Below are 21902 nucleotides of genomic sequence, written 5' to 3' on the forward strand. Positions count from 1 at the left end.
CAGGATTATTTCTACAGTACATCTGTCGAGGTTTCTCAGAGCATTGAGTGGTGTCAGAGTCAAAGTATTGAACAATGGGCTCAGCCTGGTCCATCATGGGCACAACCCACCCCTCCATTGAAAGCATCAAGATGAGGAGCTGCATCAAGAAGACGAACACGGAAGCCTGAAGTCCTACACCACCAGGTTCAGGAATCTCATTTCAGGTTCAGGAATTCATGCTGACTCTCTTTGAACTTCCAAGAAAGTAGAGGCGCTAATGCTCTTTCCTTGTGATTAGTGCTGTATCCAGGAAAGGTCATCTGAGATGTTAACGCCCAGGAATTTGAAACTGATAGCTCTCCACCACCGACCCAACAATGAAAACTGACAATGAAACTGACATGTGGTCTTCTGACTTTCCCATTCTTTCAAAACTCTGTGGTTGCAGGAAATCTGAAATAGAAAAATGCAGATACTATTCAGCAAGTCAGGCGGCATTTATGGATAGCATAACGGAATTAATACCACATTTTTCATCTTTACCCTCAATCATTAAGTGGGTCCACTGAAGTGGGGATAGAAACATAGAAACAAAGAAACATAGCAAATAGGTGCAGGAGTAGGCCATTCGACCCTTCGAGCCAGCACCGCCATTCAATATGATCATGGCTGATCATCCAAAATCAGTACCCCGTTCCAGCTTTTTCCCCATATCCCTTGAGTCACTTAGCCCTAAGAGCTAAATCTGACTCTCTCTGGAAAACATTCAGTGAATTGGCCTCCACTGCTTTTTGTGGCAGAGAATTCCACAGATTCACAACTCTGGGTGAAAATGTTTTTCCTCATCTCAGTTCTAAATGGCCTACCCCTTATTCTTAAACAGTGACCCCTGGTTCTGGACTCCCCCAACATCAGGAACATTTTTCCTGCATCAACCCTGTCCAATCCTCTAAGAATTTTACATGTTTCTATAAGATTCCCTCTCATCCTAAATCCCAGAGAATACAAGCCCAGTCGACTCATTCTTTCATCATACATCAGTCCCATCATATAACCATATAATAACCATATAACAACTACAGCACGGAAACAGGCCCGTTCGGCCCTACCAGTCCACGCCGACCACTCTCCCTGACCTAGTCTCATCTACCTGCACTCAGACCATAACCCTCTAATCCCCTCTTATCCATATACCTATCCAATTTACTCTTAAATAATAAAATCGAGCCTGCCTCCACCACTTCCACCGGAAGCCCATTCCATACAGCCACCACCCTCTGAGTAAAGAAGTTCCCCAGGAATTAACATGATGAACCTATGTTGCATTTCCTCAATAGCAATAATGTCCTTCCTCACATTAGGAGACCAAAATTGCACACAATACTCCAGGTGCAGTGTCACCAGGGCCCTGTACAACTGCAGTAAGACCTCCTTGCTCCTAAACTCAAATCCTTTCGCAATGAAGGCCAACATGCCATTGGCTTTCTTCACTGCCTGCTTCAACTGCATGCTTACTTTCAGTGACTGATGTACAAGGACACCCAGGTCTCATTGCACCTCCCCTTTTCCTAATCTGACACCATTCAGATAATAATCTGCCTTCCTGTTCTTGCCACCAAAGTGGATAACCTCACATTTGTCCACATTATCCACATTATACTGCATCTGCCATGCTGCTGCCCGCTCATCCAACCTTTCCAAGTCACCCTACAGCCTCATGGCATCCTCCTCGCAGCTCACACTGCCACCCAGCTTTGTGTCATCTGCAAACTTAGAGATGTTACATTTAATTCACCTCGTCTAAATCATTAATATATATTGTAAACAACTGGGGTCCCAGCACCGAGCCTTGCAGCACCCTACTAGTCACTGCCTGCCATTCTGAAAAGGACCCATTAATTCCTACTCCTTGCTTCCTGTCTGCCAACCAGTTCTCTACCTAGTCAATACCCTACCCGCGATCCCATGTGCTCTCATTTTGCACACTAATCTCTTGTGTGGGACCTTGTCAAAGGCTTTTTGAAAGTCCAGATACACCACATCCACTAGCTCTCCACTATCCATTCTGCTTGTTACATCCTCAAAAAATTCCAAAAGATTAGTCAAGCATGATTTCCCCTTCATAAATCCATGCTGACTTTGACCGATCCCATCAGGGATCTGCAAGGATATGAGGAACTGATGCTAAACAGGCAGTGGAGTGTTAAATTAGTTTTCAATTTCATTATTCACTGTGCAGGAAAGCAATGATTTACTTGAACTATAAGAACGTCAATGAGTTGCAACTATATGACGAATAGCTGTGTAAATTAAAGATTAATAATTCTCGGGACCCTCAGATTCTCAGCTGACGAAAGGAGAAACTACCGGAAATGTTGTTAATTGTACTGCTGTGATTTGGGGCTGCCGGGAGCTTGATCAGGATAGGGTATTGCATTGTTTATGTATTATGATACATTTATTATGGCCGTTCAGCCTATTAGGGATCTATGCTGATGCCCAACAGAAAAATCCTATCAGTTCCATCTGCCCCACATCCCTTTCTCCCTGCAAAATGCAACGTATTCTCTCTTGTGTATGCTTGTTAATTCCCCTTTGATTATTTAGCCACTTAACCACAGTGTGGCACAACTTGCAATGGCTAATTAATCTACAGCACAGTTTTGGGCAAAGGGAGGAAGCCAATTTAATCATGGGGAGAATATACAAACTTTGCACAGACTGCACCCAATATCAAGATCAAACCCAGGTTGAAGCTGGAAGGTACCACACCACACAATTCTCTTCCTCAGAAGGCAGTGGAGGCCAGTTCGTTGGATGCTTTCAAGAGAAAGCTGGATAGAGCTCTTAAGGATAGCGGAGTGAGGGGGTATGGGGAGAAGGCAGGAACGGGGTACTGATTGAGAGTGATCAGCCATGATCGCATTGAATGGCGGTGCTGGCTCGAAGGGCTGAATGGCCTACTCCTGCACCTATTGTCTATTGTCTATTGTCTATTGTCACACATGTTACTTACTTTGATTTTACTTGGGCTCCTGTTACATTTCTCTGGAAAGGTTGGTGATAAATATAAAGGTAAAATATTTAACAGAAATAGTTCACAATGGTTACTTAACTGGTTGATAAGTAGAAACGGTTATGCAGTGAAAACAACAGAGTTAGAGAAATATTACTATTTGACTTTTCACAGAAAACAGTTTTTGGCATCAACATAAGGTTTGGGGTTATGGGGATTGGAGGGGATGGGAGCAGCCACAAGCACAGAGGCTGAGATTGCAAATGATGCAAACCTAATGGGTGTGATAGATGTCAAAGTTATACAGGATAAGCTCCAGTTGGAAGTGAAGACTCTTGTGAATTGGGCAGATGAAATTTAGTAAAGAGAAATGTAAACCATTTCATGCGCATGCAGAACATTTGAGGTAAATTATTTAAATGAAAAGAAAATATCTATGATAAATGAATGGATCTGATGATGCAGATACGAGACGATATGATAGAACTTTATTTATCCCAGGAGGGAAATTAATCTGCCAAAAGTCATAAAACACAAAATACATGAAACATGGAATTAAAGTGACGAGTGGAAAAGATTGGGGATGTGCAAAGATTTGGCGGGGGGGGGGGGGGGGGGGGTGGAGGGGAGTCAGTCTACCCCATGACACAAGGGGAAGGAGTTGTACAGTTTGATAGCCACAGGGAAGAAGGATCTCCTGTGGCATTCTGTACTGAGAAGAATCTCCTGTGGCGTTCTGTAATGATCGACAAGCAGACGAAGATAACAATGTTCAATGGCAGTAATTGAAAATATAATCTCAGTAAAAGAACCACATTTGAGCCTTAAAGGTGAAATAATCCTGTAATTTTCTAAACTGCTCATGCAAATACAGCAATACTATACAGTTACTACAATACGGAAAGGATCTTGCATTTTCTAAGAGAATACTGAAAGGAACAACCAAAATATTGGGAGTAATGAAGGATAGATTAAAAGGAGCAATTATAAAAAGTGGCTACAATCTTAATGGAGAAGAGAGAGCTAAGATCTGATATGATGGGATTTTTCTTTCACATTTTGAAATCACTTTGTAATACAAGTTAGATAACTTTCTGTTAATAACAAATAACCGGACACTGTAAATGATGAATATAATGCATAAGTAAAAATATAAAGGAGTCCTATGTACAATAGGTGAGCACACTGATCGATTTGCATCAGTTACTGGGTAATGTACAGTTTAGACCTCATTGTATCAAAATGGTGCCAGCAAACATTGTTAATATGTGGACCTTGAAAGGCATTTTTTTTTAAACCAAATACGCTACAGTAACATGGCTAACTGCATTTTCCTCCAGGATTTTTGTAGTGATTTTATTAAGGTAAAAAGATAAACAAAAGCTTTTTTTTACTTTTTCAATAGTTGATGCAGCAACAAGCAACAATAATGGCATCAGTGGCCCAGGGAGGTTACCTGAACCCGATGGCAGCATTTGCAGCAGCACAGATGCAGCAGATGGCTGCCTTGAATATGAATGGACTTGCAGCCACACCCATGACACCAACATCAGGTATGTGTGGCAGTGGGGCCAATGACGAATCCTACATTTCTTCACGTTTGACTATTATTATTTAAGACACCATTTTTAACGTTTCATTTATAGCATAGACATTTTTCATTACAACCTTACATTTTTTTGTATAACAATAACATAATTTCTAGCATAGAGCCATGTAGTCATACAGCATGGAAACAGGCCGTTCAGCCCAACTTTCCCACGGCAACCAATATACCCCATCTATACTAGTCCCACCTGCATGCTCTTGGCCCATAGTCCTCTAAACCTATCCAATCCATGTACCTGTCCAAATCTCTCTTAAATGTTATATAATTTATAACATCTATATATATATATATACACACATACTAAAACTCTCATTTGTTTGTTTGTTTGTTCCTGAACTGCAGCCAAAACGGTACACCATACAATTTTAGGCCCACCTTACTCACCGTCATCCCTTTGGTGCTAATGGATGAGATTTCATCGAAATCGGTGTTATATTTTTTAAGTTATTCACATTTTAAAGTTTAAATCTATCTCCTAGGAAGGGAGGGGGGAGGGAAGAGGGTGGATAAGGGAGGTTGAGGGGGATGAAGTGGGGGGGAGGGGAAGGGGGGAAGAGGGAGGAGAGGAGAGAGGGAAGGGGGGAGGAGAGGGTGCTGCACCAATGCAGGAGAGGTTTGGGCCCAACGGGTCCACTTGGTCTAGTATATTACTAAAACTCCATCTTGTATGTATGTATGTTTGTTCCCGAAATTCAGCCAAAATGGTACACAATAGTGCAACAATTTTAGGTCCACCTTACTCACCATTCACCTGCGGTATGCAGTAGCAAGCTTCCTTCAGATTGTTGTGCTATTTTAAAAGTTATTGACTTTATAAACTTTACACTGTGAATGGGCCTGGCAGCCGCGCCTGCGCAGTTGGGATCCGTTGATCTAATACTTACATGGTCATCTTGCATCACAATGGTAAGATGGCCACCGGATCCGCGCGTACGCAGTTGTGGGAGGGTTGCCGGGGAGGACCGGTGCCCGTCCCGGTGTGCCCCGCGCCTGACCTTCCTCCCGTGGTGCCGCGCGGACCTTCCTCCCATGGTGCAGCATGGCGTCAGAGAGAAGGCCAAAGAAGATGGCCGCCGGCAGGACGAACATGCGGCAGCGCCTTGTGGCCGCTCTCCAGCTGCTGGCCGCCCAGGGCCAGGGTGAGTGGCTCCCTCTCCCCTGTCCTCGCCCGCCCCCGGCCCCGGGGGAGACTGCCCGGCCGGCAATGGGTCCACGGATCGTCAGTTGGGGGAGTGTTGCCAGGCCCGCAGGAGAGGTTTGAACCCAACGGGTCCACGGGTCGTCTAGTAATTTCTAAAGCCATTCATATAGGTTTTTTTTTCATTATGGTTGCCAATACCAAGATGCTTTTTATTAATCATTTATTTACTCTAGCATTGTTGTCTTTATGCATCATTTTCTGAAAGATTTCACTTACCTTTGGGTGCAGTTTAAGAAGAATAAGCAGTCCAATGATACTCCATCCAAGTCCAATCCTGCCTTCACCTGCAATCTAGTGACATTCACAATTTTCAGCAAAGTATCTTGTGGAATATCAAACATGAGCAGGACCCCACAGGCTAACTTATCTCCCAGTTTATTTTCAGTGTATACCGAGGCCTTACTGTCACATTTCCACAGAAACCTTACTGAATAATGCTAACTCAGCACAGGGCAAGGATCCACACAATGAATAGAGTTACACAATATTTGGTGTGAGTATTAATTGATGTTTCGACAATGTCAGATACATTGAAAGCCCTAAGGTAAACGTCTTGCAAAAATAACTTATGAAATTAAACTTTGCTATTGATTTCTCTAGACAGCAGCTCTCATCCATGCTATCAGGAATTTTGTTGAGCAAGGATAACATATTGAAGACCACAAATAGAATTAATCCAGCATACATTTATTGGTTTCTGGGATACGCACATGAAGAGTGAATATGGTTCTATGAAAATCATTTTTTACTGATGTTAGGTCAAATCTAGCCTTCAAATGTAAAAGAGTGCAGGTAAGCTGGCAGCGAGCTTTCCATCTTTTCTGAAGTTAATGAAAATAAGGAGATAAAACATAAAAGCAAAATTACCCCATTGACAGAGCAATGGTGCCTCCAGCACAGAGTTTGTTGTTTAGTTGCAAGGTAGGTTGGAAGGAATAACATTTTTCATTTACAGCAGGGGTGCTGAAAGGAAGATGTTGAAGCAGAAAGTAGTGGCCTATGAGCATCACATGCCTCTATTCTCTTCACTGGTGTAAATGTGACCCTTTGGGTCATTGTTGCAAAGATTCTGCCACCATCAGCACATTATGTAAACTACCTACAGCAACATCAACCTTAGAGCACTCCCTCGCCACCTCTTCTTTTGCAACCACACAGCCTGCTAACAGAGTGTCAATGTCCTTGGAACCACAATGAAAACCAAGGACATCCATCGATAAAACATCAGAATACACAAAGCAAGACCCAGATGTAATGAATTCTTGAATTCTTTAAGATTCTTGACATTACGACGATGTGAGTGAGAAAGAATGAATGCTAAAATATCCAATCCTTTTTTTCTTATTTACACCACATGGAACTATCCCCAGCTATTTCTTTAACCATCTGCTAATTGAGCTCAGTCAGTCAGTCAGTCAGATGGAAAGCACCTCATTTCAAAGAGACAATGAATCTTCGCTTCACGCAAGCGTTATTAAAGTCCTTCTGACTAGAAACGAGTTGGCATCAACTATGATTGCGTTAAGCACAAAGCACACTTTGCGATAATTAGGACTCATGTACGCTGTAAAAGTGCAGATGGAATGGAAGGGAAAATAAGTACTGGTTTGGAGTCATTTAAATAATGTAAGTGACAACTTGGAAGCATTCTTAGTCATTAGCCAGCTCCTCTTCAAGTTGGGCAATTATCTTTGTAGGTCAAATTTTTAAGCATATTTACTTTTCAATTGCCAAACTCCACCCTGACTTTTCCTACAAGACATTCTTCATCCTTTCCTTCCATCACCTCTGCACTCAATGATTCCTCGTTCTCAATGACTTTCATTTTTATTTTGGTTACTGTCGCCTTTCCACTTCTAGACTTACTGCATTCCTTTATACCAGAGGTCTTTGTGCATATACAGTGATGAGCCAAAACATTATGACCACCTGCCTAATATGCTGTTGGTCCTCCGTGTGCCGCCAAAACAGCGCCGACCCGCCGAGGCACAGACTCTACAAGACCCCTGAAGGTGTCCTGTGGTATCTGGCACCAAAACATTAGCAGCAGATCCTTCAAGTCCTGTAAGTTGCGAGGTGGAGCCGCCATGGATCGGACTTGTCGATCCAGCACATCCCACAGATGCTCAATCGGATTGAGATCTGGAGAATTTGGAGGCCAGGGCAACACCGTGAACACTTCATCATGTTCCTCAAACCATTCCCGAACAATGTGTGCAGTGTGGCAGGGGGCATTATCCTGCTGAAAGAGGCCACTGCCATCAGGGAAATACCATTGCCATGAAGGGGTGTACCTGGTCTTCAACAATGTTTAGGTAGATGACACGTGTCAAATTAGCATCCACATGAATGGCCGGACCCAAGGTTTCCCAGCAGAAGATTGTCCAGAGCATCACACTCCCTCCACCGGCTTGTCATCTTCCTACAGTGCATTCTGGTGCCATCACTTCCCCATGAAGTGTCCCCAGGTAAACGGCCATCCATGTGATGTAAAAGAAAACGAAACTCATCAGACCAGGCGACCTTCCACTGCTCCAAGGTCCAGTTCCGACGCTCGCATGCCCAATGTAGGCGCTTTTGATGGTGGCAGGGGTCATCAAGGGCACTCTGACCGGTCTGCGTCTATGCAGCCCCATATGCAGCAGGGTGCGATGCACTGTGTATTGTGACACATTCCTCCCGTGACCACCATTAAAATTTTCTGTAACTTGTGCCACAGTAGATCTTCTGTCAGTTTGGACCAGACGGGATAGCCCTCGTTGCCCTCGCGCATCGATGAGCCTTGGGCGCCCAACACCCTGTCACCGGTTTGTGGTTTGTCCCTCCTCGGACCACTGTCTGACCAGGAGCACCGCACAAGTCTTGCCATTTCAGAGATGCTCTGACCCAGTCGTCTGGCCATAACAATTTGGCCCTTGTCAAAGTCGCTCAGGTCTTTACTGCCCATTTCTCCTGCATTCAACACATCAACTTCAAGAACTGATTGTTCACTTGCTGCTTAATATATCCCACCCCTTGACAGGTGCCATTGTAACAAGATAATCAATGTTATTCACTTCACCTGTCAGTGGTCATAATGTTTTGGCTCATCGGTGTATTCTGCTGATTATATTCATGACAAACACCCAGTGCAATCCCAAGGTTTCAAAGATCTTTTATTGTCACGTGTTCCAATTAAGGTACAGTGATATGCGAATTTCCCATATAGCCATACTAAAAAAGCAACACGACACACAACTACATAAAAGTTAACATAAACATCCACCACAGCGAATTCCCCACATTCCTCACTGTGATGGAAGGCAATAAAATCTAATCTTCTTCCCTCATTTATCTCCCAGCTGTCGGGGCAGTCGAACCTTCCATCGGGGCGATCGAACCTCCCGCGTCGGGGCGGTCGAAGCTCCCGCCTCAGAGCGATCGAAGCTCCTGCGTCAGGGCGATCAAAGCTCCCACGTCAGGGCGATCAAAGCTCCCACGTCAGGGCGATTGAACCTCCCGCGTTGGGGCGGTCGAAGCTCCCGCGTCAAAGCGATCGAAGCTCCCACTGCAGAATGATCGAAGCTCTCGCGTCAGGGCGATTAACGCTCTCACGTCAGGGCAGTCGAAGCTCCTGCGACGTGGAGTTCCCGATGACTCTCAATTTGCATTTTCTCACATTATATGTTAGTTGCATTTAAAAGCAATTCTTTGGATGAGAAGTCCTTTATAAACATATTTTGTGTTTCAGAAAATTTCCTGGTAATGATGTTTTTTTTTCTGATCAGTTCCTTGGATCTTGCAACATCCAGATATCTCTATCCTCTTCGAATGTCAATCTTCTGCACTGATTCTGGAGGTAAATGGGGTCAGTATAGATCAGCACAATGGCTGCCATGGACATGTTGGGTTAAAGGAGCTGCGTGACTCTACGGCTCGATGACTTTATGATTTCAAGTACATGGCGAGTATAGTTGTCTGTTGATGGATCTGGCAGGAACAAGTGCGATTAGTTCTTGTTCGCCGTTACTAAATTACTCACGACTTAAAGGTGAATCTGAAGAATAACTGAGTTTTTTGCTCCACTGTAAATCATCTCCATAAATTCTGTTCTCTGTCTCACTACCAATAGCATGTAGAAGGATATTTTGTGAACTTCTCACTTTGCTTTGACTATCTGTTTAGCATTCTGCTGCCCCTCCCCTTTCCCTTGCTCATTGATCTCTCTGCTGCTAAACCTCTGTGACCCCCTCCCCTATATTTTTTTGACTACTTTCTGGGCTTCCTTCCATTTTCTGGTATGCAATTTTCAAATTGATGACATCCATGAATCTACCCCTCTGTTAACATTCTCCCATTTCCAGTAGCTGATGGCCGAATTTCCTTTGATCTGGACTTCCCCATCACCCACATTGTAAATGGTTTCCTCTCCTCAGATGAAATCCCTTATCAGAATCTTTGCATCTCAAACCTTGTCTTGTCATTTGATGTGAAGTGCTCTGTGGTGACAGGTGATGTGGAGATGGTTCAGCTGCCTGGCATGTCTGCTGTACATTGTCCATATCTTGCAATCATAGAGTAAAGTACATATAACAATAGTACAATACCATTTAGACTTTAGAGATACAGCGTGGAAACAGGCCCTTCTACCCACCGAGTCTGCACTGACCAGCAATCACCCCATACACTAACACTATCCTGCACACTAGGGACAATTTACAATTTTACCAAAGCCAGATAACGTACGTCTTTCAAATGGGGGAGGAACCTGGAGAACCCAGGGAAAATCCACGCGATCACGGTGGCACAGCGGTAGAGTTGCTGCCTTACAGCGAATGCAGCGCCGGAGACTCAGGTTCGATCCTGCCTACGGGCACTGTCTGTACGGAGTTTGTACGTTCTCCCCGTGACCTGCGTGGGTTTTCTCCGAGATCTTCGGCTTCCTCCCACACTCCAAAGACGGGCAGGTATGTAGGTTAATTGGCTGGGCAAATGTAAAAATTGCCCCTAGTGGGTGTAGGATAGTGTTAGTGTGTACGGGGATCGCTGGGCTGCGCGGACCCGGTGGGCTGAAGGGCCTGTTTCTGCGCTGTTTCTCTAAATTAAAAAAATCTAGGACGTACGAACTCGATACAGGCAGAGCCCATAGTCAGGATTGAACCTGGGTCCCTGGCGCTGTAAGGCAGCAGCTCTGCCACAGCACCACTATGCCGCCACCCCTTCCGCTTGGTCTTGCGACTGATTCCCCTTCGTTCCCACACTTTATATGTCAGTCTTGTATATCTTTTATGTACATCTGGCTTTTGCTTCCTGTTCTGGACTTCGCCATCAGCGTTGACCTATCTCAAGACTGTGTTGCCAAGGTATGTGAACTTGCCCACTACTGAAAGCCACTGACCATTCATAAGAATGTGGTGTCTGATGCAAGTAAACAAATAAGCCGCAAACAGTTGACAAAAGAGTTAAAGAAAAAAAATGACCAAAGTTAGAGCTCGTCCAGGACGACTGCCATGTTATTAAAATTGTCAGGAATAAACATTGGTAAGAGTAACAAATTACCGTTACCAGCAGACAAAGAGCAAAACATTCCTTATCCAGGAAACCTATAATAGAAACACTCAGCAGGTCAGTGATTTCTGAAGGATATTCTCCTAAAATTAAGCTTTCTGTTCTTGCACAGATGCCGTCTGACCTCCTAAATGTTACTAGCATTTCCAATGTTAAAATGAGATACACTGGCAGATTTTTCTCAGTAGCAGTAGTGCGGTGGACTTCAGCACCATCGAAGTCTTCCAAATATACTTTCTTGGATCAAATAATTCAAGAACAGATGGATTAGGATTTTGTGGGATTTCTGGCAGATTTGGGTAGAGAGGAAACAGTTCTACTTCCCTGGCATCTCCATCCACCAGAAAGATAATTGGTGGATGTAGTGCAAAGTCCATGCACCCAGACTGTGCAGAGGCCATCCTCAGCCATCGAGCAGACCAAAAGATTTTATGTGATCGGCCACTGACCACGGGTGTCAGGTATTGTAGCAAATCCCCAGCTCAAAATATTGACTCTTGAGAAGCCAGCATGGTGTGAAGATGGTATTGATCCTTTCATAGCTATCGAGTCATCCAGCGTGGAAACAATCCTTCAGCCCAACTTGCCCACACCGACCAATATATCCCATCTACACTAGTCCCACCTGCCTGCATTTGATCAAAATATCCCACTAAACCTATCCTATCCATGTACCTGTCTAAATATTTCGTAAACGTTGCAACTACCTCCTCCGGCAGCTCATTCCATATACCCCACCATCCTTTCTGTAAAAAGTTACCCCTCGGGTTGCTATTAAATCTTTCCCCCCTCACCTTAAACCTATGTCCTCTGGTTCTTGATTCCCTTTGGGCAAAAGGCTTTGTGCATTTACCCGATCTATTCCTCTCATGATTTTGTACACCTCTATAAGATGGTTTATTTCTCCTCTCTCCCTAGAGGTGCTGATTCAGGAATCCGATGGTATTCGCAAAATAACCTGTTCTTAAGTCTGACCATCTGAATTTTCAAGTTCCTCTATCTACTCCTAGAAGGTAGAACATTGAGAATGAAATAGCCTGACTGGCAGGCATCTTTGAGGAAGCATCCAGACTTCCTGATGCAATGCACCATGAAGATGGACTGAATGAAAGGAAGTGACAAACCTGTGATGTACTGCAGAAACAAGGATCTGAGAGGAGGAGACCTTCTTCAAAGAAGGGTCCTGACCCGACACGTCACCCATCCTTTTTCTCCAGGAATGCTGCCTGACCCACTGAGTTACTCCAGCACTTTGTGTTTATCCTAATTATCTTTGTTATAATGCAATTGTCGACGCATTTCTTAATGAAATTGAAGACGACTTAGTTATACTCAGTCAGGCCGGATGAAGTGATTTTGAACATTGTCTAGTCCATGAACTCAAGGCAGTCCAGACGTAAACTCGCAGCCTCCACAGGCCACTGCTGAGGAGTTCTCTTCATTGGTGCTTTGTGCTTCAGTCTCTGTCTGTAAGCCAGCAGAAACAGCACTCACAGGTGATCAGACTGGCCAAAATGAGGTTGAGGGATGGAGCAATGGGAGTACATGGACGGCTCGATTGTCATCATGTATTGTCTTTTCGCTGACTGGTTAGCACGCAACAAAATCTTTTCACTGTACCTCAGTACACATGACAATAAACGAAACTAAATTAAACTAGAGTGTCCAAACTCCGTGTGGGACTAAATACCTGCTGATGGTATTTGGGAAGTATATTCCTGAAGTTAGTTTGCAGTCTCCTGGTCTACAAAACATCATGCTTTTCTGTCTCCAGAGCATTGACAATTGAGTCTAATTCAATGAGTATCACTATGATATCATCATGTAGACCACCAACAAGAAGGTAGAGGTGAATTCCTTTGGTTGATAAAGGTGACAAAATGTTATGAACTATCATTCCAGTTCAGGCGACAGAATTAATCTAAGATCATCACAACAGTGCGCCAGGAAAAGACACAATGTACTGGAGTAACTCAGCAGGTCAGGCTGCATCACCACGAAGCATTGACCAAAAAGCAGACAGCGCTGCCTTTCCCCTTGCCTGAGGATTCCATATGATCCATACAATAAATGGAGACATCCTCAAGTTATATTGCAGGGTGAGCCATGTTTCAGTGGGGTACTGATTTTAGATGATCGTGGGGTATTGATTTTAGATGATCAGCTATTGAATGGCGGTGCTGGCTCGAAGGGCCAAATGGCCTACTCCTGCACCTATTTTTCAATATTTCTATCTTTCTACAAAGAACACCGCAGTCCCTGATCTCCTTCTGAAACAGCAGCCTTGTTCTTTCAGCTTGTTCTCGAGTGATTGAATGTTACCTGGACGTATGCTGGAGAAAGGGGCACCGGGAATCCCTCAGTTTCAGCCTTAAGCTCTCCCCTCACCCACCCCCCTCCCCACCCCCACCCCACTGCCACGCTTCCTTCTTCTGTCAGTACTCACAGTTGTACCAGTAGGGTTGGGTCCAATAAAGATCATTAGTTCTAAGAGTTCCTTTGAAATGGCGAAGAATGACAGCAGATTTTCAGTGCTGGAAGAAATAATTTTCTCAGCAGCAGAGTCGCCTCTAGACCAGAAAAGCTAAGGATGGGAGATCTGCTTCTAAGAAGGAAGTTAGCGAATCAAATGTTTTCTTTCAACAATCCAGTGCTTTCATGCTTACTATTACTAGCTTGTTTTGTTCTTGAATCCAAGATGTTCTTAATTACCTGAGTTTAAATTCCCAGCTCTCATGGAGGATTCAAACTAGGTTTAGGGATCAATCACAACGAGAGGATTTGAGTATAGGAACAAAGAGGTCCATCTGCAGTTGTATTGGGCCCTGGTGAGGCCACATCTAGAGTATTGTGTGCAGTTTTTGGTCTCCTAATTTGAGGAAGGATGTCCTTGCTATTGAAGCAGTGCAGCATAGGTTCACAAGGTTAATCCCTGGGGTGGTGGGACTGTCGTATGAGGAAAGATTGGAAAGACTGGGCTTGTATTCACTGGAGTTTAGAAGGATGAGAGGGGATCTTATAGAGATGTATAAAATTATAAAAGGACTGGACAAGCTAGATGCAGGAAACATGTTCCCAATGTTGGGGGAGTCCAGAACCAGGGGCCACAATCTAAGAGTAATGGGGAGGCCATTTAAAACTGAGGTGAGAAGAAACTTTTTCACCCAGAGAGTTGTGAATTTGTGGAATTCGCTGCCACTGAAGGCAGTGGAGGCCAATTCACTAGATGAATTTAAAAGAGAGTTAGATAGAGCTCTAGGGGCTAGTGGAAGCAAGGGATATGGGGAGAAGGCAGGCACAGGTTACTGATTGTGGATGATCAACCATGATCACAATGAATGGCGGTGCTGGCTCAAAGGGCCTAATGGCCTCCTCCTGCACCTATTTTCTATATTTCTATCCGGAACTCATACCGCTAGTGTAGTAACTTAATAACAATACTACCATGTCCCTTGGTGGCAAAACTGAAGGATTGTACAACACACTGCCAATTTATTGTCATATAGGGTCAGAATCTACATTGATGCTTTCAACACAATTAGCTAGCAAGGTGCTAACCTTTAAACTTTCCTCCCACAGCTCTCCACCTCTCTAACCTTACACTCTATCTTTAAGGCATGACCAAAAGTATGATTGAAGCTTGACATCAAGTTCTCTCTTGTCGCGTTGTTTTATGTGAAGCACCATGTATTGTTTTGTTAGACTAAACATGATTGCTGTTGATTCCAGTCTCATTTCAGGCCGTGGCAAACAATTATGCAGAAATTGTATAGTGGAGCAAATATTATTAGCAGCTTATGCAACACACTTAACTTTCTTTGCAGTCTGAAGAAGGGTCCCGACCCAAAACGCCACCCATCCTTTTTCTCCAGAGATGGTACCTGACTTGCTGAATTATTCCAGTACTTTGTGTCTATCATCGGTATAAACCAGCATTTGCAGTTCTTTCTTTCTACACTAAGTCTTAACTTTTGATGTACAGTATGTGCTATTAGACCACTTCAAAGATCCGTTCAAACATTACTGGACTGGAATCAAAATAATTGCACTGGGTTTTTAAAAAACCTTCAGTAACCTTGCCCTAAAGTCTTCTAACATGGACAAACAAACCAGTTCGAATGGTTGGTCTTTCAACATGCACTAGCTTTGCCAAAAAGAAACCTTTCCAGACAATTTTAAGCATGAAGTGACATTTCCATTTCAGTTGGAAAGATATCATATATATCATATATTTAAGGAGAGTTGTATTATTATCGCTGGCAACAGTGAGTCCATTCCCAATAAACTCAATGCATTCTATGCCCGATTTAAACAGAAGGCCGGTGGTGGAATCCCCCCCTCCCCCTAACCACAGATGCACCTGTACCAATGGTTACTGAGGCAGACATAAGATCGGCCTTCCTGAGAGTGAATCCACAGAAATCAACCGGCCCGGATTGAGTCCATGGCCACATCGTGAGGACCTGTGCGGATCAGCTGGCAGAGGTATTCACAGACATCCATACTCTCTCACCACTCCAATCTGAAGACCCCACCTGCTTCAAAAAGACCACTATCATCCCGGTGCCGAAGGAAAGTATGATACCGTGCTTAATGACTATTGTCCTGTGGCTCTGACATCCATCATCATGAAGTGCTTCGAGTAACTGGCGATGGCACAAATTAAGTAATCTCTGGAGCACCCGGATAACAAGGACTTCTACATCAGACTCCTATTTATTGACTCAGCGGGACAGGCAGCGACTCTGGAGAGAAGAAATTGGTTGCTTCTCCAGAGATGCTGCCTGTCCCGCTGAGTTACTCCAACATGTTTTGTGACTACCTTCGATTTAAACCAGCATCTTGCAGTTCTTTCCTACACGCTTCCTATTTATTGACTATAGCTCTGCCTTCAACACTGTAATCCCATCTAAATCCATCTCCAAACTCCAGGACCATGGAATCAGTTCCACCCTCTGCCACCGGATCCTCGACGCTCTGATCCACTGACCTCACTCAGTGAGGATACGTGACAACACCATCTTAACATTAAATCTCAACACACAAGGATGCGTTAACCCTACCCCATTGTACTCTATTTACACTCACGACTGTACAGCCAAATTCAGCTATTATTCATCTAGACATTTGCGGATGACACCACTGTGGTGGGCCGAATCATGGACAATGACAAGATGGAGTACAGGAAGGAGATAGAGAACTTAGTAATATGGTGTCAGGACAACATCCTCTCCCTCAATGTCAGCAAAATGAAAGATCAAGTTATTGACTTCAGGAATAATGATGGGAGTACACGCCCCAAACAGCATCATTGTGCCGATGTCTGAAATGGTTGAGAGCTTCAAGTTCCTTGGCATTAATATTGCATGGGCCGACCACATTGATGCGACATCCAAGAAGGCACATTAACACCTCTACTTCCTCAGGAGATTGAGGAAATTCAGCATGTCTCCTATGACCCATACAACCTTCTACAGATGCACTGTAGAAAACATACTGTCGGGTTGTATCCCAGCTTGGTTTGGCAATACCCCTGATCCACACCAACACCTCCACTTCCTGAGGAGACTGAGGCAATGTCTACCACTCTGCCTTCATCAATTCTCCTAGTTACCACCTCTAAAATACCAATTGGCTTTGTTCATATGTGATCTTCCCTGCACAAAGCCATGCGAACTCACCCTAATCAATCCTTCCTTTTCAAGTGAACATGAATACTGTCCCTCACAATTTTTTCACAATCTTCTCCAACTATTTCCCTACCACTGATGTGAGGCGCCTTCCAGGCTTACCCCTACTGCCCTTTTTGAGAAAGGGAACACCATTACGAAGAAACTAGCTACAAGTCTTTGGAAGCTTTGTCTCGGTAAGCTGTGGAGGCTGACCTTCTAATCAAAGATAACCTTGTTATTTAATCATAAGGGAATCAGGGCATTTGAGGTTTGGAAGGAGAAATGAATGTGGGAAGTTGGATGAGTCACAATCTAATTGAACGCTCCAGCAGGCTCAAAGGGCTGAGAGGTTCCTGTTTCTAATAATCTTATGCGTTAAAAACAATTTGCTGCATAACAATGTACCTACATTTAATACCATTGTTACATTTTTTTGAGCTTCGGCATTGCAAATTTATCAACATCAAATTCTTCGTTGTAGCTTCTGCTGTTACCCTGGGAATGGTCTGGCTAATCTAACCAGTCTGAAGAAGGGTATCGACTCGAAATGTCGCCTATCGATGTTCTCCAGAGATGCTGCCTGACCCGCTGAATAACCCAGCACTCTTGTGTTTTTTTTTGTAAACCAGCACCTGCATTTCCTTGCATCCACTGCAAAAGTTATATTTTTTGCTCGATACGGTCGTAGCTTGAGATGCATGATTTGCTGTGTATGTGTTTCAGGCGGGAGCACACCTCCTGGTATCACCGCACCAGCCGTGCCTAGCATTCCTTCTCCAATTGGAGTAAATGGATTCACCGGCCTCCCCCCACAGGCTAATGGACAGCCCACAGCAGAAGCCGTCTTTGCCAATGGAATCCACCCCTACCCAGGTACACATTTACTGTCTTCATTTACGTTGCACTGAGAGAGGGAGACACAGGGACAAACTAATTTGCTCAGATCAGGGAAAAGACTGTTTTGTCAGCTTTCCAGGTGTGTGCATGGGAGAGGACATTTTTGGTGTTTATTCCGAGCAGAAACTGGAATGACCTCTATGGCTCTGCATCACATATCTTCAAGATTTAGTTCGCTCACTGTCACTGAGAGATTGCGAAATGTTTGACAGCAACTGCTATCCCAAATAAATTGTTTTATCAGAGCATAATGAATATAAATTTATTCTGTCCACAAAAAGGCACACTATGACAGCATAATAAATATGGATTGATATCTTAGATACGTTAAAAACGTAGCCAATTTTTTAACCAGTTTTTAACAAGGCAGATGAAGTTATGAATGGTGTTAACACTAGAAGTCATGACCAAAATAAAAACAAGAATGGACAGTATTCCTGGACCATGGAATGGACAGCATTCCATAGTCAAATTTATATTAAGAAACCTCTAACTGAAAGGTTAGCTTGTTTCTTTTCTCCTTTCAAATATTGAGCACTATTTACGCCCCATGTTCAAAACGTGTTTTAATGTACTTAGCATTTTACATGACTTCAGACGCCCTGAAGCCCACACAGATGATTAAGTATATTTTTAATGTTTACTCACCATTATACTGTGGGAGACGCAACAACTAATGTGCACACTGCAATTCTATACAATTAGTTGAGAATAAATGCTGGCCGGACATTGGAGAGAACTACCCTGTTGTTTTTTTAAATAGTGACATCCAATCTTTTACCGCCACCATAGGGTGCTCTTAGTTTGACATCACTCATCTGAAAGGCAATAGACAATAGACAATAGGTGCAGGAGGAGGCCATTCGGCCCTTCGAGCCAGCACCACCATTCAATGTGATCATGGCTGATCATTCTCAATCAGTACCCCATTCCTGCCTTCTCCCCATACCCCCTGACTCCGCTATCCTTAAGAGCTCTATCTAGCTCTCTCTTGAATGCATTCAGAGAATTGGCCTCCACTGCCTTCTGAGGCAGTGAATTCCACAGATTCACAACTCTCTGACTGAAAAGATTTTTCCTCATCTCCATTCTAAATGGCCTACCCCTTATTCTTAAACTATGCCCCCTGGTTCTGGACTCCCCCAACATTGGGAACATGTTTCCTGCCTCTAACGTGTCCAACCCCTTAATAATGGTATATGTTTCGATAAGATCCTCTCTCATCCTTCTAAATAGTTCCAACTTGCAACATGGCTTATTATTGTACTGCCATGTACTTTGTGTCAACCCAAATCGTGTATTCGAGTGGGCCAGAACCATCAACCTTCAGAGACACAAATAATAATGCTATTCCTGAGACATGGCGAACATATTACTGTTGTTTGGCTCAACACATATTAATTTTGAAAAAGCAGAGTTGTGAGATAATGTACATTTCATCTGGATAATATCCTTGGAGTGTTGGAAAATTCCTTGTAATGCAAGTACTAAGTGGACAAAGTGATGCAATGTGTTAGCAAATAGCCATTTACTTCCTAAATTTGCCATCAAGACACATCCATCTGGAGAAATGGAATGTGTCTTATCTGCAAAAAGTACTGGCTGTAAGCCCAGAAATGGGATTGCATAACACTGTTTTATTCAGTGCTATATGATTAAAAAATGATTTAATTTAGAGAATACATCATTTACAACCATTTTTGCCAGGCTCCAATCTCTCCTTAAACCACGCTAGTGTTGACAATTCATGCCCAATTTCCCACCCCTTGCAGCACATATGCACGCCTGTTTACTCCCACTACATCTCCCACCCACCCCATACAAGAACCCTGCAGATGAAGAATGCTGGAGTGATGTGTTGAGGGAATCCCACCGATGTTGGTGAGTCAACGATCCAAGATCCTTCCACTCTACCCCATTAGCCATAGGTGCACATGAGTCCGTGACCACCCTCGTTTGATCATCGTTGGCTTTGATCTGTTCTTTTCACACATTACGTGTTCTCTGTACCCTTCCATATCTTGGTTCCCTCTCTCCTGACTCTCAGTTTGAAGAAGGGTCTCGACCCGAAACGTCACCCATTCCTTCTCTCCAGAGATGCTGCCTGTCCCGCTGGGTTACTCCAGCATTTCATGTCGATCTTCATTGTAAACCACCATCTGCAGTTCATTCCTACACCTCCCAAATCTGACATTGAGGAAGGAATACTCTGGAATAACACAGTTTTGATTCCATTAATGGCTAGACAGTCTCGGTTGTAACTGACCTTTGATGTGGTGGGACAACCATCAGACCACTAAATGGTTATAGAATCATACAGCACAGAAACATGCCCTTCGGAACAACTCGTCCATGCCAACCAAGATGCCCCATTTAAGATGTCTATATCCCTCCAAATCTTTCCTATAAAGGTACCTGTCCAGGTGTTGTTGGAATGCTGTTATAGCACCTGCCTCAACTACCCCCTCTGGCAGCTGATTCCATATACCCTCCACCCACTGGGCGATAAAATTTCCCCTGAGATTCGTATTAAATCTTGCCCCTCTCACCTTATACCTATGTCCTCTGGTTCTTGATTCTCCTGTTCGGCATAAAAAAACTTTGCATTCACCCTATCTATTCCCCTGATGATTTTTATACACCTCGATAAGATCACTTCTCAGCCTCCTGACCTCCAAGTAACTTGCCCAACCTCTCCCTACAGGTCAATCTCTCGAGTTCTGGCAACATCCTCATATATCTTCTCTTTACTCTTTCCAGCTTAATGACATCTTTCCAGTAGCAGTGCGACCAAAATTGAACACAGTACTCCAAATGTGACCTCACCAACATCATAACATAACATCCTAACTTCTATACTCGATACCCTGACAGATGAAGGTCAATGTACCAAAAATCTTCTCTACCACCCTTTCTACCTATGACTCTACTTACTGGGAACTATGTACATGTATTCCTGTATCCCTCTACTCTACTACTTTCTAAAGGATCCTACCATTCACTGTGAAGATCCTAATCTGGTTCCTGCAATTTCTTCTCTAGCTTACCACGGCATCCCTGAATATTTCTGAACTAGCCCTGGGGGATTTATCTACCTTCATACACCCTTGAACATCTAGTACCTCCTCAACCATAATATTGTCTGTCCTCGAAATATCTCTAATAACAGTCCCAAATTCCCTTGCCTTCGTGTTTTTCCCACTATACCTTCACCATTATGTACGCATTGTGTTTTCTAGTTTCATCATCTCCAACCTACTTCCTTAAGGAAGTAAATTTATTGCACAGAGTAATTGAGGTTTAAAGATTGGTACAAATTGATTCTCGCTCTCTCTCTCAATGAAATAATAGGATAATGATGTCTGAATTGCTCTGAGATGCTAGCTTTGGAATAAATGTAAACTTCAAGGCCTGGATTTTACTGTGTGCAAACTGCAGCTTGCAATTGTTGCTGAACTTGTTGAGATCATACACTTACCAGAATGGGGAACCTTTCTGACCCAGACTGTCCTGGAGCTGAGCACTGAAATCGGTGCTGCAATCGGGACATGTCTCTGGCCCAGAGTAGGAGAATCGAGGACCAGAGGACATAGGTTCAAGGTGAAGGGGAAAAGATTTAACAGGAATCCGAGGGGTAACTTTTTCACACAAACGGTGGTGGGTGTATGGAACAAGCTGCCAGAGGAGGTAGATGAGGCTGAGAGGATCCCAACGTTTCACCATCACAATCACAATCACAATCACAATCATACTTTATTAGCCAAGTATGTTTTGCAACATACAAGGAATGTCATTTGCCATACAGTCATAACAATAAAACGCAACAGAACACACAAAATACATTTTAACATGCACATCCACTACAGTGACTCCTCCACATTCCTCACTGTGATGGAAGGCGAAAAAAAGGTCAATCTCCCCCTTCTTTGTCCTCCAGTGTTTAGGGGCCTCTAACCTTCCGTTGACGGGACGCTCTTG

The 21902-nt window shown here is 43.7% G+C and overlaps 1 protein-coding gene across 7 annotated transcripts in view; it reads left to right on the forward strand.

Annotated features, from left to right (window-relative positions):
• The window catches only part of celf4 (CUGBP, Elav-like family member 4), a 1071661-nt gene that overhangs the window by 958271 nt on the left and 91488 nt on the right, over nt 1-21902 (forward strand). For all 7 annotated transcript variants that reach the window (XM_078429907.1, XM_078429991.1, XM_078430145.1 and 4 more), the window contains exons 7-8: nt 4404-4551; nt 17751-17900. In XM_078429907.1, coding sequence (XP_078286033.1) covers nt 4404-4551; nt 17751-17900 — 298 coding nt within the window. The remainder of the gene's footprint in view (nt 1-4403; nt 4552-17750; nt 17901-21902) is intronic.

Source organism: Rhinoraja longicauda, chromosome 1 (assembly GCF_053455715.1).
Source record: "Rhinoraja longicauda isolate Sanriku21f chromosome 1, sRhiLon1.1, whole genome shotgun sequence".
Classification (NCBI taxonomy): domain Eukaryota; kingdom Metazoa; phylum Chordata; class Chondrichthyes; order Rajiformes; family Arhynchobatidae; genus Rhinoraja; species Rhinoraja longicauda.